Here is a 17,816-nt window from a genome sequence, read left to right on the forward strand (position 1 = left end):
GGGTCTCTGTTCTCCTCCCAGACCAGCCGGCGGGGCACCCAGCCCTGCTGCGGCCCTGACCCTTGACCCTCCCTCAGTGAACTGTGGCTGGTCATCCTGGTCCCCCTGGGCCGAGTGCCTGGGCCCCTGTGGGGGCCGGAGCATTCAGTGGTCCTTCCAGAGCGCCAACAGTGCCCGCCTCGCTGGCCGAGGTCGCCAGCGCCGGGGCATCCACCGCAAGGCCCGCAGCTACTGCACCCGCCAGGGACCTGCGGGGACCTTGACCTCACCTCCAGCTCCCACTTGGGAAGCCGTCTGTGCTCAGGGTGCTTCCACGGGCACCACGGACCCCAGATAAGGACCCCCGCGCTCTGTGCCCCTATTAGTCTAAACACCAGGACTCCCAGCGCATCTTTGGGGATCCCTGGCCTTCTCCTGCATCAGTTTTATGCCCTGGAGGTCCACAAAGGGGATGTAGGGAGCCCACAAGTGCAGGGATGGGTATGGGCCGTCCGGTTTGCACCTCGTGCCTCTGGAGGTACCTGGGGTGAGGCTTGTCGGGGGAGCAACCATATCTGCCTGTCCAGCCCCCTCTGGGCCCGCGCCGCTGGCACAGCTTGCTTCCATACCCCTCTCTTGGGCCAGCTGCAGTGTCTCGGGTTTGGGGTGGGGTCGGGGTGACGGGGTGACCAAGTGTTCCCGTTGGCCCAGGACTTTCCAGGTTCTATCACTGAAAGTCCTGAGTCCTGGGAAACCCCTCACTCCGGGCAAACCAGAATGGGGTGTTTGCGTAGCTGAGCCCACTCACCAGGTGAGGGGCGGCCCTCCCTCCCCAGGTGCCAGACGAGGCCCCGTGAGGGCTGTGAGCAGCACGCCGGGTCCGCCGAGTGGGGGATCGCTGGCGAGAGGGCCCCTGCGGGGTCTGCCAGTGTCTGCACGACAGCACGTCATGCTGCTCCCCCTGCTGCCCGCTGGGCAGCTGCCCCCAGGTGAGGGGGAACAGGGGCCCTGGGGCCAGGGCAGCGGGGGCGGGGTGAGCTGTGTAGAGGCCAGGGTTGCGGGTCGGGCCAGGCAGGTGGCCAGTTCAGCACATCTAGCCTGACTCTTGTGCCCGCAGGACTGGGTGCTGGTGGAGGGAGTGGGAGAGTCATGTTGCCACTGTGTCCTGCCCGGTGAGTGGGTCTGCGGGGTGGCAGAGGAGCCCCAAGGGGAGGAGGATGGCGAGGAGTCAGAGGGAGCCACAGGTCACAGCACCAAGTCAGGGGGGCACCGGCTACCCCAGCCTCAGGGTGATGGGAGCCTGGGTCCTGGATGCTGGGGAAGGAAGGGGCCCTCTGGGCTGGGGCTGGGGGGAAGAGCGCTTGTCTCTGCTCTCCTAAGGCCGGGCCTCAATCTCTGCCCACCTCCTCTGACCTTTTTTGGGGTTTTGCCTCCCCTGTGAGGTCACCCTTGAGGGCACTTTCTTTTCTCTGGTTTTGCTGGGCCAGATCTGGTTCCTTCCCTGTTCCCCCTAAGAGCAACCATGACAAAGTTGGACTTTTCAAGAGCATCTTTACTTGGAAACTGAATTTTAAATAAAACAGGAAGATACCTAGGCTCAGAAACTGATGTGCCTTTGGGTCCAGATTCCATATCTTAAAAGTGCACCCATAGGCTGCTGAGGTTAGGAGAGAGCCCGCATGCACAGTTGTACAGGTGGTTCACTGCAGAAGTTACGTGGCGAGTGGGGGCTAGGCTCTAGCCTGGAGGACCGCTTCCATCCAGAGATGCCCTTTTCTCGTGCCCACAAGGGTACCCTATTAGCGACAGCAACCCAGGATTAGGAACTGCAGCCGCTCGGTCCTGGCCCCTGAAGTGGCTTTGGACTGGCGGTTTTATTCTACATTCTCTAAGTATTCAGTGGAAGTGAAAACCCCCAACTCACAACAAGGGAAAGAGGATGGGCTTTTCCAGCTGGGGAGCTGTTCCCAAAGCTCCTGGGAAGTCGTGGGAGAGAAAGTGCCCCAGGAAGTGGAGGGAGGTCAGGGAGCTGCGCCAGGGGCTGGTGTGAGCCCGAGTCTCCCCACACAGGAGAGAACCACACGGTCCGCCACACGGCCCCTCCAGCCCCGAGCCCCCAGATCGGGGCCCCTCTGATCACCCACGTTCTGCCTCCCCCCGGAGGTAAGGGCCACGGGCTATCGTAGGGCGGAGGGGGGATGTTGCCCAAGGGCTGTCCAACCTGGGAGGGGAAACAGGATCGCTGGGCTATAGCTCTTGCTTCCATGGGGAGGATGGTTAGCCTAAGGATCTAGACGTCATCCCAGCCTAAGTTGCCTCTCCATCCCTGCCTTCCCTGCACCAGCCTTCTGTCCCTGTTGACACCACAAGGTCAACTGTGTGGGCCCTTCAAATCCCCCAACTCCCCTTGTGCCTTCCTAACTATGCCCCTAGCAGGCTCCTGCCACCCTCTGCCCTCCCCCAACTCCAACCCCTCTCTCGTGCACCCAGATCCCTGCTGTTCTCCCCTGGGCCTGGCCCGACTCCCCGAGGGGAGCCTGCATGCTTCGCCCCAGCAGCTGGAGCGCCGCACCTGGGCTGCCATCCTAAGGCCTCCCACGGGGGCACCTGGGCAGCAGGGCTGGAGCCCCGTAGAGGATGCTTATGCTCAGTGGCACACCCAGCCCCCCTACTTGCAGCTGGACCTGCTACGGCCCCGGAACCTCACTGGTGCGTGGGGAGGGGGCAGGGGCTGGAGGAGGAGGTGGCAGACGGTGGATGGAGGTAGCGGTGGCGGTGGAGGTTGGTGGGCTGAGGGTAGTGTTCACTCTGACCCCTGCCCCTCCCCCCAGGCATCATGGTGCAGGGGGCTGGGTCCTCAGACTTGCTCCAGTTCAGCAATGGTGGTCTACACTGGCACAACTATCGTGACGTCCTGCGTGGTATTCAGCCTCCACCCAAGTTACCACCCATCTGGACCCCCTGGGCCAGAGACCCACCATGCCCCTTTGTGGGATGCAAAGTCTTTGTCCCTAAGGAGCTTCTAGTATCCAGAAGGACATTGCCTGTTTTAGAGGCTTCTCCAACCCCTGTTAGTAGCAGGGACAGTGTTCCGTGGAGCAGGGGGCTTGGGGATCACTGTCAAAGGGGCATCAGAAACAAGCGAAGTGGCTCAGACACGGGGCAGGTGTGGGAAGCTCTACCGTGGAGGGAGGGGGTTGGGGTAACATCAAGTTCACTGAAGGCCTCACGGCCCATGGAGAGCAGCCTGGGCACGGCCCTGCCATTGTGGGGTTTGCTTCCTCCCCAGGGAGACAGTATGTTCGCTCTTAAACGCTTGAGGAGCACCTGCTGTGTCTGGGCACTGGCGTGGCCCTCGGGACACAGCAGTGGGCACCCTGCCCTCGGGAAACCAGGACCAGAGCCCCTCAACCTTGAGGGACCTGGATGGCTTATGCCAAGAGAGCATGAGCTCTGGGAAGGCTGGGTCCATGCCATGAAGGTTGGGGGATGGGCAAGGGGGGCACTGGGAAGTGTCACGGTGGCAGCCTGAGTGGAAAGCCAGCTCGAGCCTCGGTGAGCAGGGACCCCTGTGCCCACATCTCTTTCCCGGGAACCGGGATGACGTGGCCCCCGCAGTGTGGACGTTTGGCCGGATGGTGCAGGCGCGGTACATCCGGGTGTGGCCCCTCGATGTGCACCTCAGCGCCGCCCCCCACGGAGAGGCCAACCATGGCATCCCCCTGCCGGCGGAGCTGCTGGGCTGTGAGCCAGGTACAGGCTGGGCTGGGGGCGGGAGCGGGCAGGAGGGACGGGCAGGAGCCCTCAGCCATCCCCCCCGCACCCGTGTCACCACCGGCAGTGCCCCCCGTGCCCGGGGGTTGGGCACCGCTGTGCCAGTGGCGAGTGTGCCCTGAGGGGGGCCCTGTGCGCTGGTGTGGAAGGCTGCGAGGCCGGCTCCAATGAGGAGGGCTGTCTGCCCCCGCCCGCAGGCACTGGCAGGCGTGGGGCACCCTGCTGCCCCGCTTAGCCTTGTAGGGTCAGCCTTGTGGGAGGTACCTGCGCCGCCTTCACCCGCAAAGTGCCCGTGGGCCTGGTGTGCTGACCTGCTGCAGACGGGTGCCTTCGGAGGGCCCTTCCCGCTGTGGGGTTCTCGGCGTCTGTGCCCCTGTCCTAGAGTCTGGAGGTCAGTGGTTCTCGGCGTCTGTGCCCCTGTCCTAGAGTCTGGAGGTCAGTGGTTCTCAAAGTGTGGCCCCTGAAGCCGCAGCATCAGCGTCACCTGGAAGGGGGTAGCAGTGCAGAGTCTCAGGTCCCAGCCTCAACCTCCTGAGGCAGACACTGTGGGGTGGGCCCCAGCCATCCGGTTAACAAGCCTTCCAGGGGATCCTCGCCTTTAGGACCACCGTGGGGAGCATCCCCTTGCCTAGGCTTAGCGCGCAGTGCCCGCCCAGGTTCCCCGCCCCAGACCTACCCGGAGATGACCCCTGCCCGGTGCGGCTCTGAAGCTGGGCGAGCCCCGGGCGTCCCCTTGGTTACTTTCCCTCTCAGAGTCCCGTCCACAGCCTGGACAGCTGCCCCCCCCCCACCCAGCCCAGGGAGGTGAGTGGGGAGACTCGGGCCCAGCGGGTGGGGTGCAGGGCCTGGGGAGCTGGCCTCGGTGTCCCAGCAGCCCTGCGTCTCCCTCTCTTCACGGTCAGCCAGCGTTGCCTCCCTGTGCGTCCCTGCTGCTGCTTTCTGGGTCAGGCCTTCGGCGCTGAGCCTCCTGGGGGCCAGCCTGTTGCTGGGCTGGGGGCCAAAGGGATGGCCAGAGGGGCAGGAGCACAGGGCAGATGCCTGGCCTGGAGGAGTTTGGGAGACAGGAGAGGCCCGCGCCCAGTAGTGAGGTCATGCCCACCGGGCGGGCATCAGGTGCTCAGAACCACCCTGAGCCCAGAGTCCGCAGAGGCTTCCTGGACGAGGCTGGAAGGATGGGGGGTGAGGGGGCGTCTGTAACAAAGAGACGAGGGTGGGCACTCTCCCACTGGAGAACAGCCCGGTTGGGACCCTAGAGGGGAGGGTGACCACAGCACTCAGGACACGCATGGGTGCTGGAGGGGGTAGCGACGGGGGTTTGGGGGAGACAGCCGAGTGGATCCCCTCAGGGGGCAGTGAGAACAGCTCCTGAACTCCTGGCGCCTGGGGGTGCCGAGCCCTGAGGTGTTACAGAGGAATGAGGCTCCACACCCGGCTCTGCCCTGCGGGGCGGGGGGCGGGGCTGTGGGACCCAGTGCATCCCCATGGGAATGAGAGGCAGATGCCGGGACACCGGGCGGGGCAGCCCTGGGGGCTAGAGCTGCGCAGGCAAGCTGAGCCCTCTCCCTCCGCAGGGGCTGGCAGAGGCAGGGGCTGAACGCTGGCGTCCCCAGCAGGGATCACCCGTGCCCCGCACAGGTATGTGCCCAAACTCCAGGCCCCCTTCCCAGCCCCCCAGCCCGCCTGTTCTTTCAGAGCAAGGGGCTGTTACTCTTCAGAGTTCAGTCTTCTGACCTCTCTCGTCCCCTGACTGAGCAGGCTGGGCTTGGGGAGGGAGACGTGGTCACTGTGGATGCCTTGGCCAGCTCCTGCCCCTGCCCACCATCCTGGACTTCAGGGTACGAGGCCCCGGCTGGTCCCCAGGGCTGAGCCTGTGCCCTGCAGGGTGTCTGCTTCCCCCAGAGCCCTGGTTGGGCTGTGGGATGCCGCCTGGCACTCCCTCCGCTCGCCCATTTGCCCGGCCAGGCACCCCTTTCTGGAGTGTTTGCACAGGGAAGCCAGGGTCACCAAGTTAGCACGGTCCTGACTAGGACAAAGAAGGGGCTCCCTGTGGCTGTGTGCCAGCCCCCGCTCATGGCCACCTGGTCCTTCACCTGCACGGGAGCCCAGGAGAGCCATCTTCAGAGAGAGGTGGGCTGGCGGAGCTGTCAGGGCAGCTGGGTGTGTCCTGGCCTGACCTTCTCTCTTGCAACATGTTCAGCCCGTCTCACCACCTGCCCGGGCCTCAGTTTCCCCCTCTGTGAGACCAGGAGCACTTATAGAAGACCCGTACGGTCCCTTCCCGAAAGTTCTGAGGAGAGCTATCGTGGAGCCTGGCCAGCCCGTGTTTCTGTGTCTTTTGTGAAAAGCAGATGAAGCAACTTGTACCATCACTCGGGTCTGCAACATGCAGACTCACATGACGAAGTCTAATCTCACTCTAAGTCTGGTTCTAGAAAAAAGGCTGTCTTTTGAACATGAATCTCTTGTCAGCAAATGAGAAGCTCAACCCCCTTTTCACTGTAGCTGCCAGGAGGCTCACAACCGATTTCTCGGCACCACTGTAGCCACGGGCAGATCCTGAGTCTCTGGTAGCGTTTGCTCCTCCTGCTGCCATTTGTGTCCTCTGTTCTTTTTCTCCTTAAACGTTTTAGTTTATTATAGTGAGTTTGACCTGAAGCTGCCACATGTGTCTTCTTGAGAGGAGAGTACAAATCTCATTCACAACTAAGCGTTTCTTCTACTTTCAGTTAAAACCCTTCTTGTGCTCCTGGGGCTACTGAGGCCCGTTTCCTTTTTGATCTGAAGCCCCTCGGAAGGTGGGGTGTGGGCTGTCCTCACCCTGCACCACCTCGAAGCCTGGGAGACACTCTGGAGGGCCCACGTCAGCCTCATCTCAGGGAAGGGCGGCTGACGGGCCTCACCCCTCTCCCTCCTGCACCCCCAGGCAAGGGGCCAGTGAGTCTTGCGTCCACATCTCACCCAAGCCTTGGGGAAACTGTGCAGACCGAGACCACTACCCCTACCTCCCAGCCTGAGGCCAAGGCCCTGAGACCAGAAACGGCAGCCGTGACGGTGCTCCCTCCACACCCGATGACGCCTGTGGCTCCTGCTGGTAAGATGCCTTCTACCTGTAGAGACAGCTTTCTGGGTGGAGGGGTAGACAGAGGCCCTGGGAGCTTGACTGCTTTGCTCCAGGTCACCCAGCTCGAGGCCAGGGATCTGGTAGGACCAGGCCTAGGACCCAAGTCTCCTGATGCAGTTCCCTACTTTTCCATGATCTCAAGAGAGGCAGGAAGTGAGGGCCCACCGGATGTCAGGAGGGAGGTTGGGGGCTGCTGGGAGGTGACTGAAGGAGGGAGGATGGGGTGGGGGGGTGCGATGCCCGATCAGCTGGCTGTGGTGATGCCCACAGGACAGAGCATTGCCCCGGGGCCCTTCCCGCCCGTGCGGTGCAGCCCAGGCCAGGCGCCCCGTGAGCTGCTGGGCTGTGTGAAGCAGGAGCAGCTGTGTGATGCGGAAGAGGACTGTCTGGACGGCTCCGATGAGAGGTCCTGTGCTGAGCCTTTGGCCCTGCAGGGCTCTCCGGAGGGTCTGGTGTCATGTGGGTGGTAATGGCAAGACCGCTTTAGGTTTGAGGAAGTCCCTGTCCCCATTTCTAACAGATATGAGAAGGTCCTGAGAGAGGCTAGAGGCAGCAGGGAGTGGAAGGAAACTGAGTAGGTAAAAATAGCCAGGAATGTGTGTGTCTTTGGGGATAGTGAAGAGGGGGCATGGGATAGGTGTTTCATAAAACCTCTCTGACCTTTGAGGATACTCATTTACCCATCCATCACCCATCCATTATCTGTCCATCCATCATCCACCCATCCATCATCTATCCATCCATCCATCATCCACCCAACCATCATCTATCCATCCATTCATCCATCCATATATCCATCCATCCATCATCCACCCAACCATCATCTATCCATCCATTCATCCATCCATATATCCATCCATCCGTCATCTACCCAACCATCATCTATCCATATATCCATCCATCCATCATCCACCCAACCATCATCTATCCATCCATTCATCTATCCATATATCCAGCCATCCGTCATCCACCCAACTATCATCTATCCATTCATTCATCTATCCATCCATTCATCCATCCATCCATCCATCCATCCATCCATCCATCCATCCATCAAAAGTAGATCACTGTGCTCAAAGCCTAGTCTTCCGATCAAGAGAAGAGAGATCAAGCATTAACCAGTCATAGGAAGGGGCACTCCAGAGGGTACCCATCAGGAAGGGATACCTGGGGGAGTGAAATGTTCTTCTAGACACTCTGGCTTCTCTCTGGACACTCCAAGAGCTGTTGTCAAAGAGAGAGACTGTGTGAGATCGTGTGTGGACCAAAGACCCCATGATCTCACCCGCATATAGTAGAGGGAAGCCTGCACTGGGTGCAGGAGGCATCAGGAGGAAGGGGAGGCCAGAGCCTTGGTCAGCAAGTTCTGTTCTGCACTTGGCTTGGGGTTGAAGGGGCTCGGTTTATCAGCCAGAATCACTTGTGTGGCTCTCTTCCCCTCCCCCATCCCTGGCACGGGCAGCGAGCACTGTGCCCTTCCTGGTGCCCACCACGGCCCTGCCTGGGCTGCCGACCTCGAGAGGCTTCTGCTCGAAGAGTCAGCTGAGCTGCGGCAGCGGGGAGTGTCTGCCAGCCGAGCGGCGCTGTGACCTGCAGCCCGACTGCCAGGACGGCTCGGACGAGGACGGCTGTGGTATGTGCCGGGCTGGGGGGGCACCCTCTGAACCCGGCCCACCCGTCCTTGCAGTGGACTGTGGGCTGGCACCCTGGTCTGGCTGGAGCAGCTGCAGCCGGAGCTGTGGCCTGGGCCTCGCCTTTCAGCGCCGGGAGCTGCTGCGGCCTCCCCTGCCTGGGGCAGCTGCCTGCCCAGGTAACGGCCATCCCCTCCCAAGCCTCCCCAGCCCCCCAGGTGAGACACCCGCATGGGGGAAGTGCCCCTGCTCTCCTTTGAGACCCGTGTCCAGGCTCCGGGACTCTAGGAGGACAGCCCCCTCTGAAGCCCCAGCCCTGCCCTCTTCCTGCCTGAGTGTGGGAACTGGAGCAGCGGCCAGCCCTCCTCAGAGCGAGGGTGTAAACAGGCTGCGCCCCTGGTCCTGGGCTCTGAGCCGGAGGCCCTGCAGTGCTTTCGTTCTGTGGATCCGAGGCGGGGGCCCCCACCCTGCCTCTCCTTCCATCCAGGGTTTCCCACCTGGGGTCTCTTCCGCCCCACAGCTGGCCTTCTATCTGCTGCTGCTGCGGGCACCCTGCCCCAGGATTCCCGCCATCCTAGACCCTTTCCAGGGACCAGAGCCTTTGCCCCTAGAGATCTTTCCACAGGTCACCGCCACCTAGGGGAGGTTTCCTGGGACAGGAAGGAAAGCTGTGGAGTCCCCGGGTGCTGCCCTAAGCCGCCCCACTGGCCACTGCCAGGCTCCTCTCTGCCCCTTGGCCCTGCTCCCTCTAGCACGGTCGCACCTCCTTGGGCTCACGTGGTCCACCTCCGTTCTTCTGTCCCCCGCAGTGGCCGGGGCGTGGGCCGTGTGGGACGCCTGGGGGCCCTGCAGCGTCTCTGGTGGGGGAGGCCATCGGAGTCGCTGGAGGAGCTGTGTGGACCCCCCGCCCGAGGATGGTGGTGCCCCTGCCCCGGGGCCTCCCAAGAGAGGGCACCCTGCGGCTTGCAGCCCTGCACAGGTGGCACAGGTAAGGAGAGCTGGGCTGGGGCGGGGGCATCCAAGGGGGGAGCCCTGTAGGGGTGGGGCCGGCCTCCCACTGCCCACCCTACCGGGTGCCCATCTCCCCCCTGAGAACGGCGGGGTCGAGGCTGCTGGTCACTCTGCCTGGGTGGTCAGCAAAGCCTCCCCATCCGAGAGGCGCCCTGGAACTGGCCTCGATGTGTGGAGCTTTGTGGGGGGAGGAGACGAGGGCCTGGACCCAGGCTGGCCTGGGGGGCGCAGGGTGTCTGAGAGCAAGGTGTGGGCATGAGGCTATGCCTCATGTGGGGGGGCTGGAGGGGGCCGGTCAGAAGCTCTTAGGGGCCAGGACTGCTGTCCTCTTTCCGTTGCTGGGGCCCCTCAGGCAGAGCCATCCCAGCAGAGGTCTCTGCGTCTCACTGGTACGCAGGGCGACGGGGCAGCGGGGAGAGCAGGGGAGTTGGGGTGCAGGCGTGGGTCCAGTGGGGGTCTGGGCCAGGCTCTTGCAGTGGAGAAGGGTGGCTGGGTGTCTGAGGGGACTCTTGGGTTTCCACATTGAGGCTGAATGAAGGCCAGTTGTTTAGAAGGCTCTGGAAGTTTTGATCTGGGAGAAAATGTGAGGATGGGTAGTGGACATGTCGAGGTGCCAGCCAGGTCCACAGACAGAGGTGGGGCCCCAGTGAGCCAGATTCCGCGGAAGGCTCTGCTCTGAGAGGGAGATCTGGGCTGACGGTGGAGGTCCCCAAGGGGCAGAGCCCACACTCATCCTCATGAGCCCTTCCGTCGCCCCCATAGCTTCTCGGAGCTCACCCAGGTCCCCCGAGCCGCCCCGCCCTGCAGGGCCCCGTGCAGTGTCCTGCCCTTTTCCCTGCAGAGGTGCTGGGCTGGACACCCTGGGGTCCCCGGTCCGCCTGCTCCCAGAGCTCCCTCGTCCCTGGAGGGGGCCCAGGCTGGCGCAGCCGTTCCTGGCTCTGCCCCAACCCTGGGGACACGTCCTGCCCAGGAGAGGCCACCCAGGAGGAGCCCTGCAGCCCCGCTGTGTGCCCAGGTGTGGCCCCCTCTGTCCCTGGTGTGTCTGGGACCCTCGGGTGGGGTGAGGAGCAGCTGAAGAGAATGACCCTTCGGGAGGGGCGGGGGCAGGCCTGGCTATTGTCCAGAAGCTTCTCCTGGCCCCCAGTCACAGCCCCAGGAAGCCCAGCAGGAGATGAACAGGGTGGGCCTGGCCTGAGGGAGCGCTGGGGGCCTCGCTGGAGGAGTGGATGTTGGTGGGGCCGAAGCTGCAGGTAGGACCCTGCACGGCGCCAGCCCACACAGCTCCAGACCCTTGCAGGGCCATGCTCGGCCCCCTCTTTCCTGCGTCCCTCACGGTCGACTCCACTCTTCCTGACGGTACCCGGCGGCTGGGGTCTGTGGGCTGCCTGGTCCACCTGCTCAGCGCCCTGCAATGGAGGCGTCCAGACACGCGGGCACAGCTGCTCTGCCTCAGCTCCTGGGGACCCCGGGTGCCAGGGACCCCACAGCCAGACCAGGGGCTGCAACACGCAGCCCCGCACAGGTGCCGAGTCCCCTCCCATCCTCCCATCAGGTGTGTCCCGCCGGCCCCTGGGGGTTTGACCTTTCGCCACCTACCTTTGCATGGCACCGAGCTCTGCCTCCAGGACAGGCCATGCCTTGAGCTAAGAGAGACTTTGCCCGATTTCCTGGGTCTCCTCCCGCCCCCAGCCACCGGGGACCAGGCAGGGCTATGCCCTGAGGGAGGGGGCTTCATCCGACTCTCAGTCCCTCTGACTGACTGCCACCTGTCACCTGCGTGCAGGTTCCCCCTGCCCCTCCACCTCCCTGCCCTTCCCGCCTGCCCCTGCTGAGACCCGCTCTGTCTTCCCATCCAGCCCAGTGCCCAGGCGACATGGTGTTCCGCTCAGCTGAGCAGTGCCACCAGGAGGGGGGCCCACGCCCTCGGCTGTGCCTGGCGCAGGGCCCTGGGGTGGAGTGCACCAGCGTCTGCACCCCTGGCTGCGCCTGTCCCCCTGCCCTCTTCCTGCACGGCGCCAGCTGCCTGCCCGTGAGTCAGTGCCCCTGCCAGCTGCGCGGGCAGCTCTATGCACCTGGAGCAGTGGCCCGGCTGGACTCCTGCAATAACTGGTGGGTACCAGTGTCGGGATGGGGGTGGGGCTTGGTGGCTCCAGAGGTGGACGGGTGTGGACTCCCACACACCGGGGGGCTCAGCATGCCTCTGTGCTGCCAGGCCTGGGCCCTGGGAATGCTGAAGTGAACTGGATGCTGCCAGGCCTGGAGGGGCAGGCGTCTGTTAGGGACCTTCGTGCTCATTTGACTGATGGAGAGACTGAGGCTCAGCTGGGAGAGGCGATTTATGATGGAACTAGAGCCTGGAGTAGGGGCGTTCTACGTTCTCCTTCCAGTTACCTCTGTTTCTCTTTCCTGAGTGTAATTCACTTCCTGGGGTGCACTTGCTTTCTGCTCAGAAGCCTTTAAACACCCAACCCTCAAAACTGATACCAGGATCTGCCAGCAGAGGGCGCGCTAACCCCGTTCCCTCTTTTTTTTTTTTTTCAATTTTCCGTTCTTTTTTCTTTCCTTTCAGTTCATTTTCTTCTTCCTTTTTATTTTCTGCCCCTGGTCCTCCCTCAATTCCCTCCTTCATTCTTCCTCTCCCCCTGCCCCTTTCTCTTTTGCCTTTTCTCTCTTAGATTTTTTTTTCTGGAATGTCCACATATTTGACAAGTGGGCTTTAAAACATTTTTATTGGAGAAAAGTAAAAGGGAGGAAATACTCAAGAGAAAGATCCAGGAGACTCAAGCTAGTGTCTACTCCTTCTGAACAGCTCCTAACTGGCCCCGAAGTGTCGCTCAAAGTCATTTCTACACAGTGTTTAATAAATACAAATGGAATAAAAAGTATAAAAAGACGACTTCTTGATAAAATCGTGGGACAAAGGGCAGCACAGTACCTGGGCTGTCAGGGAGCTCACGGAGGGTGGAATTGCGGGGTGGGGGGGACTGGGTGAGAATCCTTGGTCACTCACGCACTTCACGTGGGACACAGGGCAACTTGCTTTACTTCCCAGACCCTCGGGTTCCTCTTCTGTGCGGTGGACACTGTGCTCCCAGCCACTTCTCCCTGGGGGCAGGTGCACAGGGCTCCAAGGGGCAGGGGCTGATTGTGGCCTCACTGGGCCCTCTCTCTGCAGCACCTGTATCTCTGGTGTGATGTTGTGCACCTCGGAGCCCTGCCCAGGTACCCCCATGCTCGGGGCCCAGGAATGGGCAGTGGTGGGGTCTCAGGGACCACAGGGGATACTGGCCCCTTCAGTAATCAACCTGGTGGTGTCAGGGGTGTCCCGGGAAGTTGGGGGTCCAGGGATGACTTGACCTGGTTTCACACGTTCTGTGCCTCTCCGCCGGCACCCGCCCTGGCAGTCGCCTGTGGCTGGAGCCCCTGGACCCCGTGGAGTCTCTGCAGCCACAGCTGCGACGTGGGTGTTCGGCGGCGCTTCCGGGCAGGCACTGCGCCCCCGGCTGCCTTCGGGGGGACTGCGGGCCAGGGTCCCAACATGGAGGCTGAACTCTGCAGCCTGCGGCCATGTGGTTGTGAGAGCTGGGACCCGTGTCCTCAACCCTCGTCACTCCCCACGCCGGCCCCCAAGACAAGTGCAAGTGCCTTCCCTAGGAGATGCCATGAAGGTGTGGTTCCCAGAGAGCCCTAAGACGGGTCCTCCCTGGAGGCCAGCCCCGCAGGGAGGACCTCCAGGTGGGATCCTGCAACCCCCCCGAGAAGGGGGGAGGTCTCCTGGGCTGGGTGCGAGGCTGCAGGTGCCTGGGATCCAGAGGGTGGAGTGACCGGGTGTCTGGGCATGTGAGACAGGGCCTGCAGTGACCTGGGGTGACACCCACTTCCCGGTGGGGAGTGGGGCCCCTGGTCTCCGTGCTCCGTGCCCTGCGGGGGTGGCTACTGGAATTGCACCCGAGGGAGTGGCAGGCCCAGCCCCGTGGACTTCTCCACCTGTAGCCTGCAGCCCTGTGCAGGTGAGGGCACCCACCTTTTCCTCCACGTCCTGCCCTCACTTATCCCCACACCACCCACGGCCCTGTCAACCCCTCCCTGTCACCCCAGGGACTCTGCTCCCTGAGCTCCCGTGCAGCCCCACGACCTTCCCGGCGACGCCCGGAGCTGATGCCTCTCCCAGGTGGGACCCCGGGGGAGAAGTGAATGTGCCCAGGCTGAGCTGTCAATCTCTGTGTCCCCAGGGCCAGTGCCTGGTGCGTGTCCCCCGGGGAAGCAGTGGCTGGACTGTGCACAGGGCCCTGCTTCCTGTGCAGAGCTCAGTGCCCCGAGAGGGACTGACCAGCCCTGCCACCTGGCTCCTGCTGCCCGTCCGGGATGCTCCTTCTGGTGAGTGTTCCCTGCCTGACCTCCTTGGGGCCTGGGTAGGGGTAGAGCCAAGGGTGTGGGTCTGGAGGCAGGGAAAGCCTTGCAGAGTTGAGGACAGAGCACTGAACTCAGGGCGCGTGGCTCTGCTCTGCCAGCCCCGTGACCAGCACGTGACCCTGGGCGAGTGGCATTCAGGTATGGGCCTCTGTTTTCCCGTTTGTAAAATGGTGATTGGTCTGGAAATTCTTTATGATTCGTGCCTGCTTGATTGCTCGGTCCTCTTACGTTATCACCAGTTATTTATCGAGCACTTACTGTAAGCTCAGTCCTGGGCTGGGCTACGCTGTGGGTAAGAGCAGGCTCTGCCCCCAAGGAGACTCCAGTCTGGGGAAAGCAGACCCAGAGCCCCTACAATGAAGACAGACCCACGTGATACACAGGAAGTGAGCTCTGCATGTTGCAGAGCACGTGATGCAGACTGGTGGGGATGGGGTCCAGGATGGTGGGCTTCCTGGAGGAGGTGGTCCAACTTGACCATCAGAGATTAGAGGATGTGGAGAGCAGGGAGGCAGCCACTCCAGTTGGAGGGTGGTGGGAACCAGGGCTGGCAAATACAGCGGGGAATGGTGGAGTTTGGACAAAAGCTCACGGGACAGTGGGGAGGGCTTCCAGAGATGCTGCTGAAGCATGGGGCTTGGTAGGGACAGAATCCAGTGAGGGCTCAGGCTGTTCCACTAGCAACTCTGTGACCTCAGGCTGAGTATTCTCATGCCTCAGTTTCTCCACTTGTAAAACTGGGGTAATAGTGTCTCTGGTCATGGGAGTCTGTGAGACGGTAAACTGCTTCCCAGGGCTGCTACTTTTAGGACATCTGACTTCGAATCGTGTGCTGGCGGATGGCTGTGTTTTTAAATTTGAGACCCTAGCAACTTCTGTCCAAACCCCCTGTGCATGTAGTTTCATCTGATTTTGTTTTGTTTCTTTTTATGTCGTTTTGTATGAATTGCACTTTTCATACTTTGTTAGTTGATTTCATGGATTTGACAGTTCAGTCTTGTGTCCTGCAAGCGGAGACGGTCTTTCTCCCAGAAATCGGGGGTCTGTGCCCTTCCCCACGGCCCCTGCACCTGATGGTGTGTGTTTCCCCGATGCTGGGAAGTGGGAAGAGACTTGATGTTTGGAAGGAGGGTCCATGGTGTTTGAGGGAGGGCGCCTGCCAAGTGGGCGCTGAGCTCTGATAGTGGGGGGCAGGTGGGGAGAGAGCAGGCCAGGCCGGAAACCGGAAGGTGATGGAGGGCTTTTGGTTTCAGAACAACGTGTGTGTGCCTACCCAGGACTGCCCCTCCGCCCACGGGGGACACCTCCACCCCCCAGGCAGTGCTGTAATTCGTCCATGTGAGAACTGGTGAGACCACCTCCCCCTGCAACGGCCCCAAGACCCCAAGGACCCCTCTGTCTCTCCTGAGCGGCAGGGGGTGTTGGCCTCCATGGGCCTCAGAGACACCCCTTCCTACAGGCACAGCGACCAGCTCTCCGGGGCCAAGCCTGCTTGTGCCCCTCGCCCGTGCCCTCCCCTCCAGTCTCCCTCTTCCCTCCCGTCTCTGTCTGCTGAGGCTGCCTCAGCTACACCGAAGACGGGGTGGCTCGAACACAGAGTTTGTCCTATCACAGTTCTGGAGTCTAGAAATCTAAGATCCCGGAGTCGGCAGCGCTGCTTCCTCCTCAGGGCTGTGAGCGAGCGTCTGTTCCAGGCCCCTCTCCTCTTCTGGAGTTTGTGGGCAATTCCTGGTGTTCCTCGGCTTGTAGCTGCATCCCTCCAATCTGCCTTCACGTGGCCATCTCCTCCTTGTGTTTTCACATCATCTCTTCTGTGTGCACCTATGTCCAAATTCCCCCTTTGTATAAGGATACCAGTCATATTGGATTAGGGTCACCCTAATGGCCCCATTTTTACTTGATCACCTCTGTAAAGACCCTCTCTCCGAGTCAGGTCACATTCTGCGGTCACATTCACATATTAGGCCTCCGACATATGAATCTGAGGGGACACATTCAGCCTCTAACAGCGCCCTGACCCTCTGCTTCTCCTCCTCCAGCTCCTGTGACTCTGGGCTCATCACCAACTGCACCTCCTGGCCTTGTGAGGAGGGTGAGAAGGGCATCTCTCCTGACATCGCCCCTGCAAGCTCCCTCTGCACCCCCTGCTTGCCGCAGTGTGTCTGCATGGGGCCGGGGCTGGGGGCTGGGGAGGAAAGCCCTGGGGAGAGGTGGGCGCAGGGAGGAGGGATGCTCTTGTCCTGTGCATCACACTCTGCCCCCAGCCCTTTGGGTCTCTCCAGCCTCCGCTTGCTCTGTTCTCTCTCTGCCTCTCCCTGCTGTGCACCCCCAGGTCAGCCCACGTGGTCACCCTGGACCCCATGGAGCGAGTGCTCGGCCTCCTGTGGCCCTGCCCGACGCCACCGGCACCGCTTCTGCACCAGGCCCCCGGGCGTTACACCATCCAGCTTGGCACTGCTGCCCCCACTGGCTTCAGCCCCACCCCTTTGCCCAGGCCCTGAGGCAGAGGAGGAGCCCTGCCTCCTGCTGGGGTGTGACCGTGAGTCCCGTGGAGCCCAGATGTGGCCTCTGCGCCCTGTGGATGCCTTCCACCTTGCACCAGCCAAGCCCTCGCCACTCCTGTGTGGGCGGCCTCCAGAGCCGGACCCCACCCCGGGGTCTGGGGGATTACTGCGAGGGGCCTCCGGCCCAGGGGGCCGCCTGCCAGGCTCTGCCATGCCCAGGTACCTGCCGACGACGGGGCTGGGTCAAGGAGCAGAGGCGGGAGAGCTGCAGGGAGCATGACGGGGAGACGGGCTGGGGTGGGCGACCCACTGGGCGACCCACCCAGCTCTCTGCCTATCCTTTCCCCTCCCCCCAGTGACCAACTGCACCGCCATCCCAGGGGCCGAGTACAGCCCCTGTGGCCCTCCCTGTCCTCGCTCCTGTGACGACCTCGTGGTGAGTCTGGGTTCCTGAGGGTCGCTTTGCGGGACGGCAGGGTGTGGCTTTGGGGTGTGGCCCCTCTGACCTGGGGTTGCCCCGCAGTGGTGGGAAGGGGCGGGGTCAGCGCCCATCAGGGTCCCACTTGTTCCGGAGAGAAGTGGGAGCGAGCCTCACCCAGCAGCCCTTGCCTTTCTTACCGCAGACGTTTCTCAATGTAAACGTTTTATGACAGAAGCAGCACAAACACATAGAAAGGGGCAATCATCCCGTTATATCATCGTAAACCCCAGGGGCGTATCGGCGCCCAGACCTCGCCTCCGTGCGCGCGCGTGTGCGCATGCGCCTGCGGGGGTGCGGGGCTATCCTCCGAGCTCCGCCCAGGACCATGGAGAGGGACACGGGCAGGCCGCCGGGGTCTCTGTGCAGCGGCGCCTGCGCGGTGGTGAGGAAGCCGACCCGAACCAAAAACGCTGAGAGATTGGCTGGGGAGAAGGGACGCGCTTGGAGGCCCCGCTCGGACCTGTCCAGGGAGGTCGGCAGGCTCCCACACGGAGGCAGGACGAGGAGGCGGTGCCTGGTCCCGGCCTCCCCCAGGGAGCCCCAGCGCCTCCCCAAACGCTCCCTCTCCCCCCAGCTTTCCGGTCGCCTGCTCCCTGCGTTCTAGGAGGTCTGGGAGATGCCTCGGTCCCCACTCAGCCCTCCATGGGGTTCACGTTTGGAGGCCACTCCGCCCAGGGAAGCTCCTCTCCGGCGCCCCTCTCCCTCCCCCTCCTCCCCTGGAGGAGAAACTCTGGCGGACGCGCGGCCTAAACTGAGTGTAGAGCGTTACGGTTCTGAACCGGAGCCTCGCACCTTCTCCTCTCTGCCCCCCTCCCCCTCCACTTCATCTTCCCTCCCGGGCTCCCCTTCCCGGTCCCCTCGGTCCTGCTTTCCGCTGACCGGGGCCCTCCCTTGCTGTCCCC

At 62.4% G+C, this 17,816-nt stretch overlaps 1 protein-coding gene across 1 annotated transcript in view; it reads left to right on the forward strand.

The window, feature by feature from the left end:
* Window positions 1-17,816, forward strand: part of LOC309665829 (SCO-spondin-like) — a gene marked incomplete at its 3' end in the record, with an annotated part of 37,309 nt that overhangs the window by 14,221 nt on the left and 5,272 nt on the right. Inside the window, 30 exon segments of the mRNA XM_082472554.1 lie at window positions 78-335; window positions 850-968; window positions 1,097-1,151; window positions 2,050-2,142; window positions 2,470-2,688; window positions 2,811-3,460; window positions 3,543-3,732; window positions 4,507-4,557; window positions 6,677-6,844; window positions 7,145-7,333; window positions 8,337-8,507; window positions 9,315-9,425; window positions 9,428-9,493; window positions 10,298-10,767; window positions 10,771-11,038; window positions 11,373-11,625; window positions 12,086-12,185; window positions 12,692-12,773; window positions 12,921-13,091; window positions 13,470-13,526; window positions 13,749-13,856; window positions 13,859-13,893; window positions 14,028-14,067; window positions 15,124-15,277; window positions 15,389-15,432; window positions 15,779-16,513; window positions 16,515-16,652; window positions 16,790-16,869; window positions 16,957-17,011; window positions 17,145-17,386. Coding sequence (XP_082328680.1) covers window positions 78-335; window positions 850-968; window positions 1,097-1,151; window positions 2,050-2,142; window positions 2,470-2,688; window positions 2,811-3,460; window positions 3,543-3,732; window positions 4,507-4,557; window positions 6,677-6,844; window positions 7,145-7,333; window positions 8,337-8,507; window positions 9,315-9,425; window positions 9,428-9,493; window positions 10,298-10,767; window positions 10,771-11,038; window positions 11,373-11,625; window positions 12,086-12,185; window positions 12,692-12,773; window positions 12,921-13,091; window positions 13,470-13,526; window positions 13,749-13,856; window positions 13,859-13,893; window positions 14,028-14,067; window positions 15,124-15,277; window positions 15,389-15,432; window positions 15,779-16,513; window positions 16,515-16,652; window positions 16,790-16,869; window positions 16,957-17,011; window positions 17,145-17,386 — 5,372 coding nt within the window.

This window comes from Balaenoptera physalus (genome assembly GCF_965194825.1).
Source record: "Balaenoptera physalus genome assembly, chromosome: 8".
In the NCBI taxonomy this organism is placed as follows: Eukaryota; Metazoa; Chordata; class Mammalia; order Artiodactyla; family Balaenopteridae; genus Balaenoptera; species Balaenoptera physalus.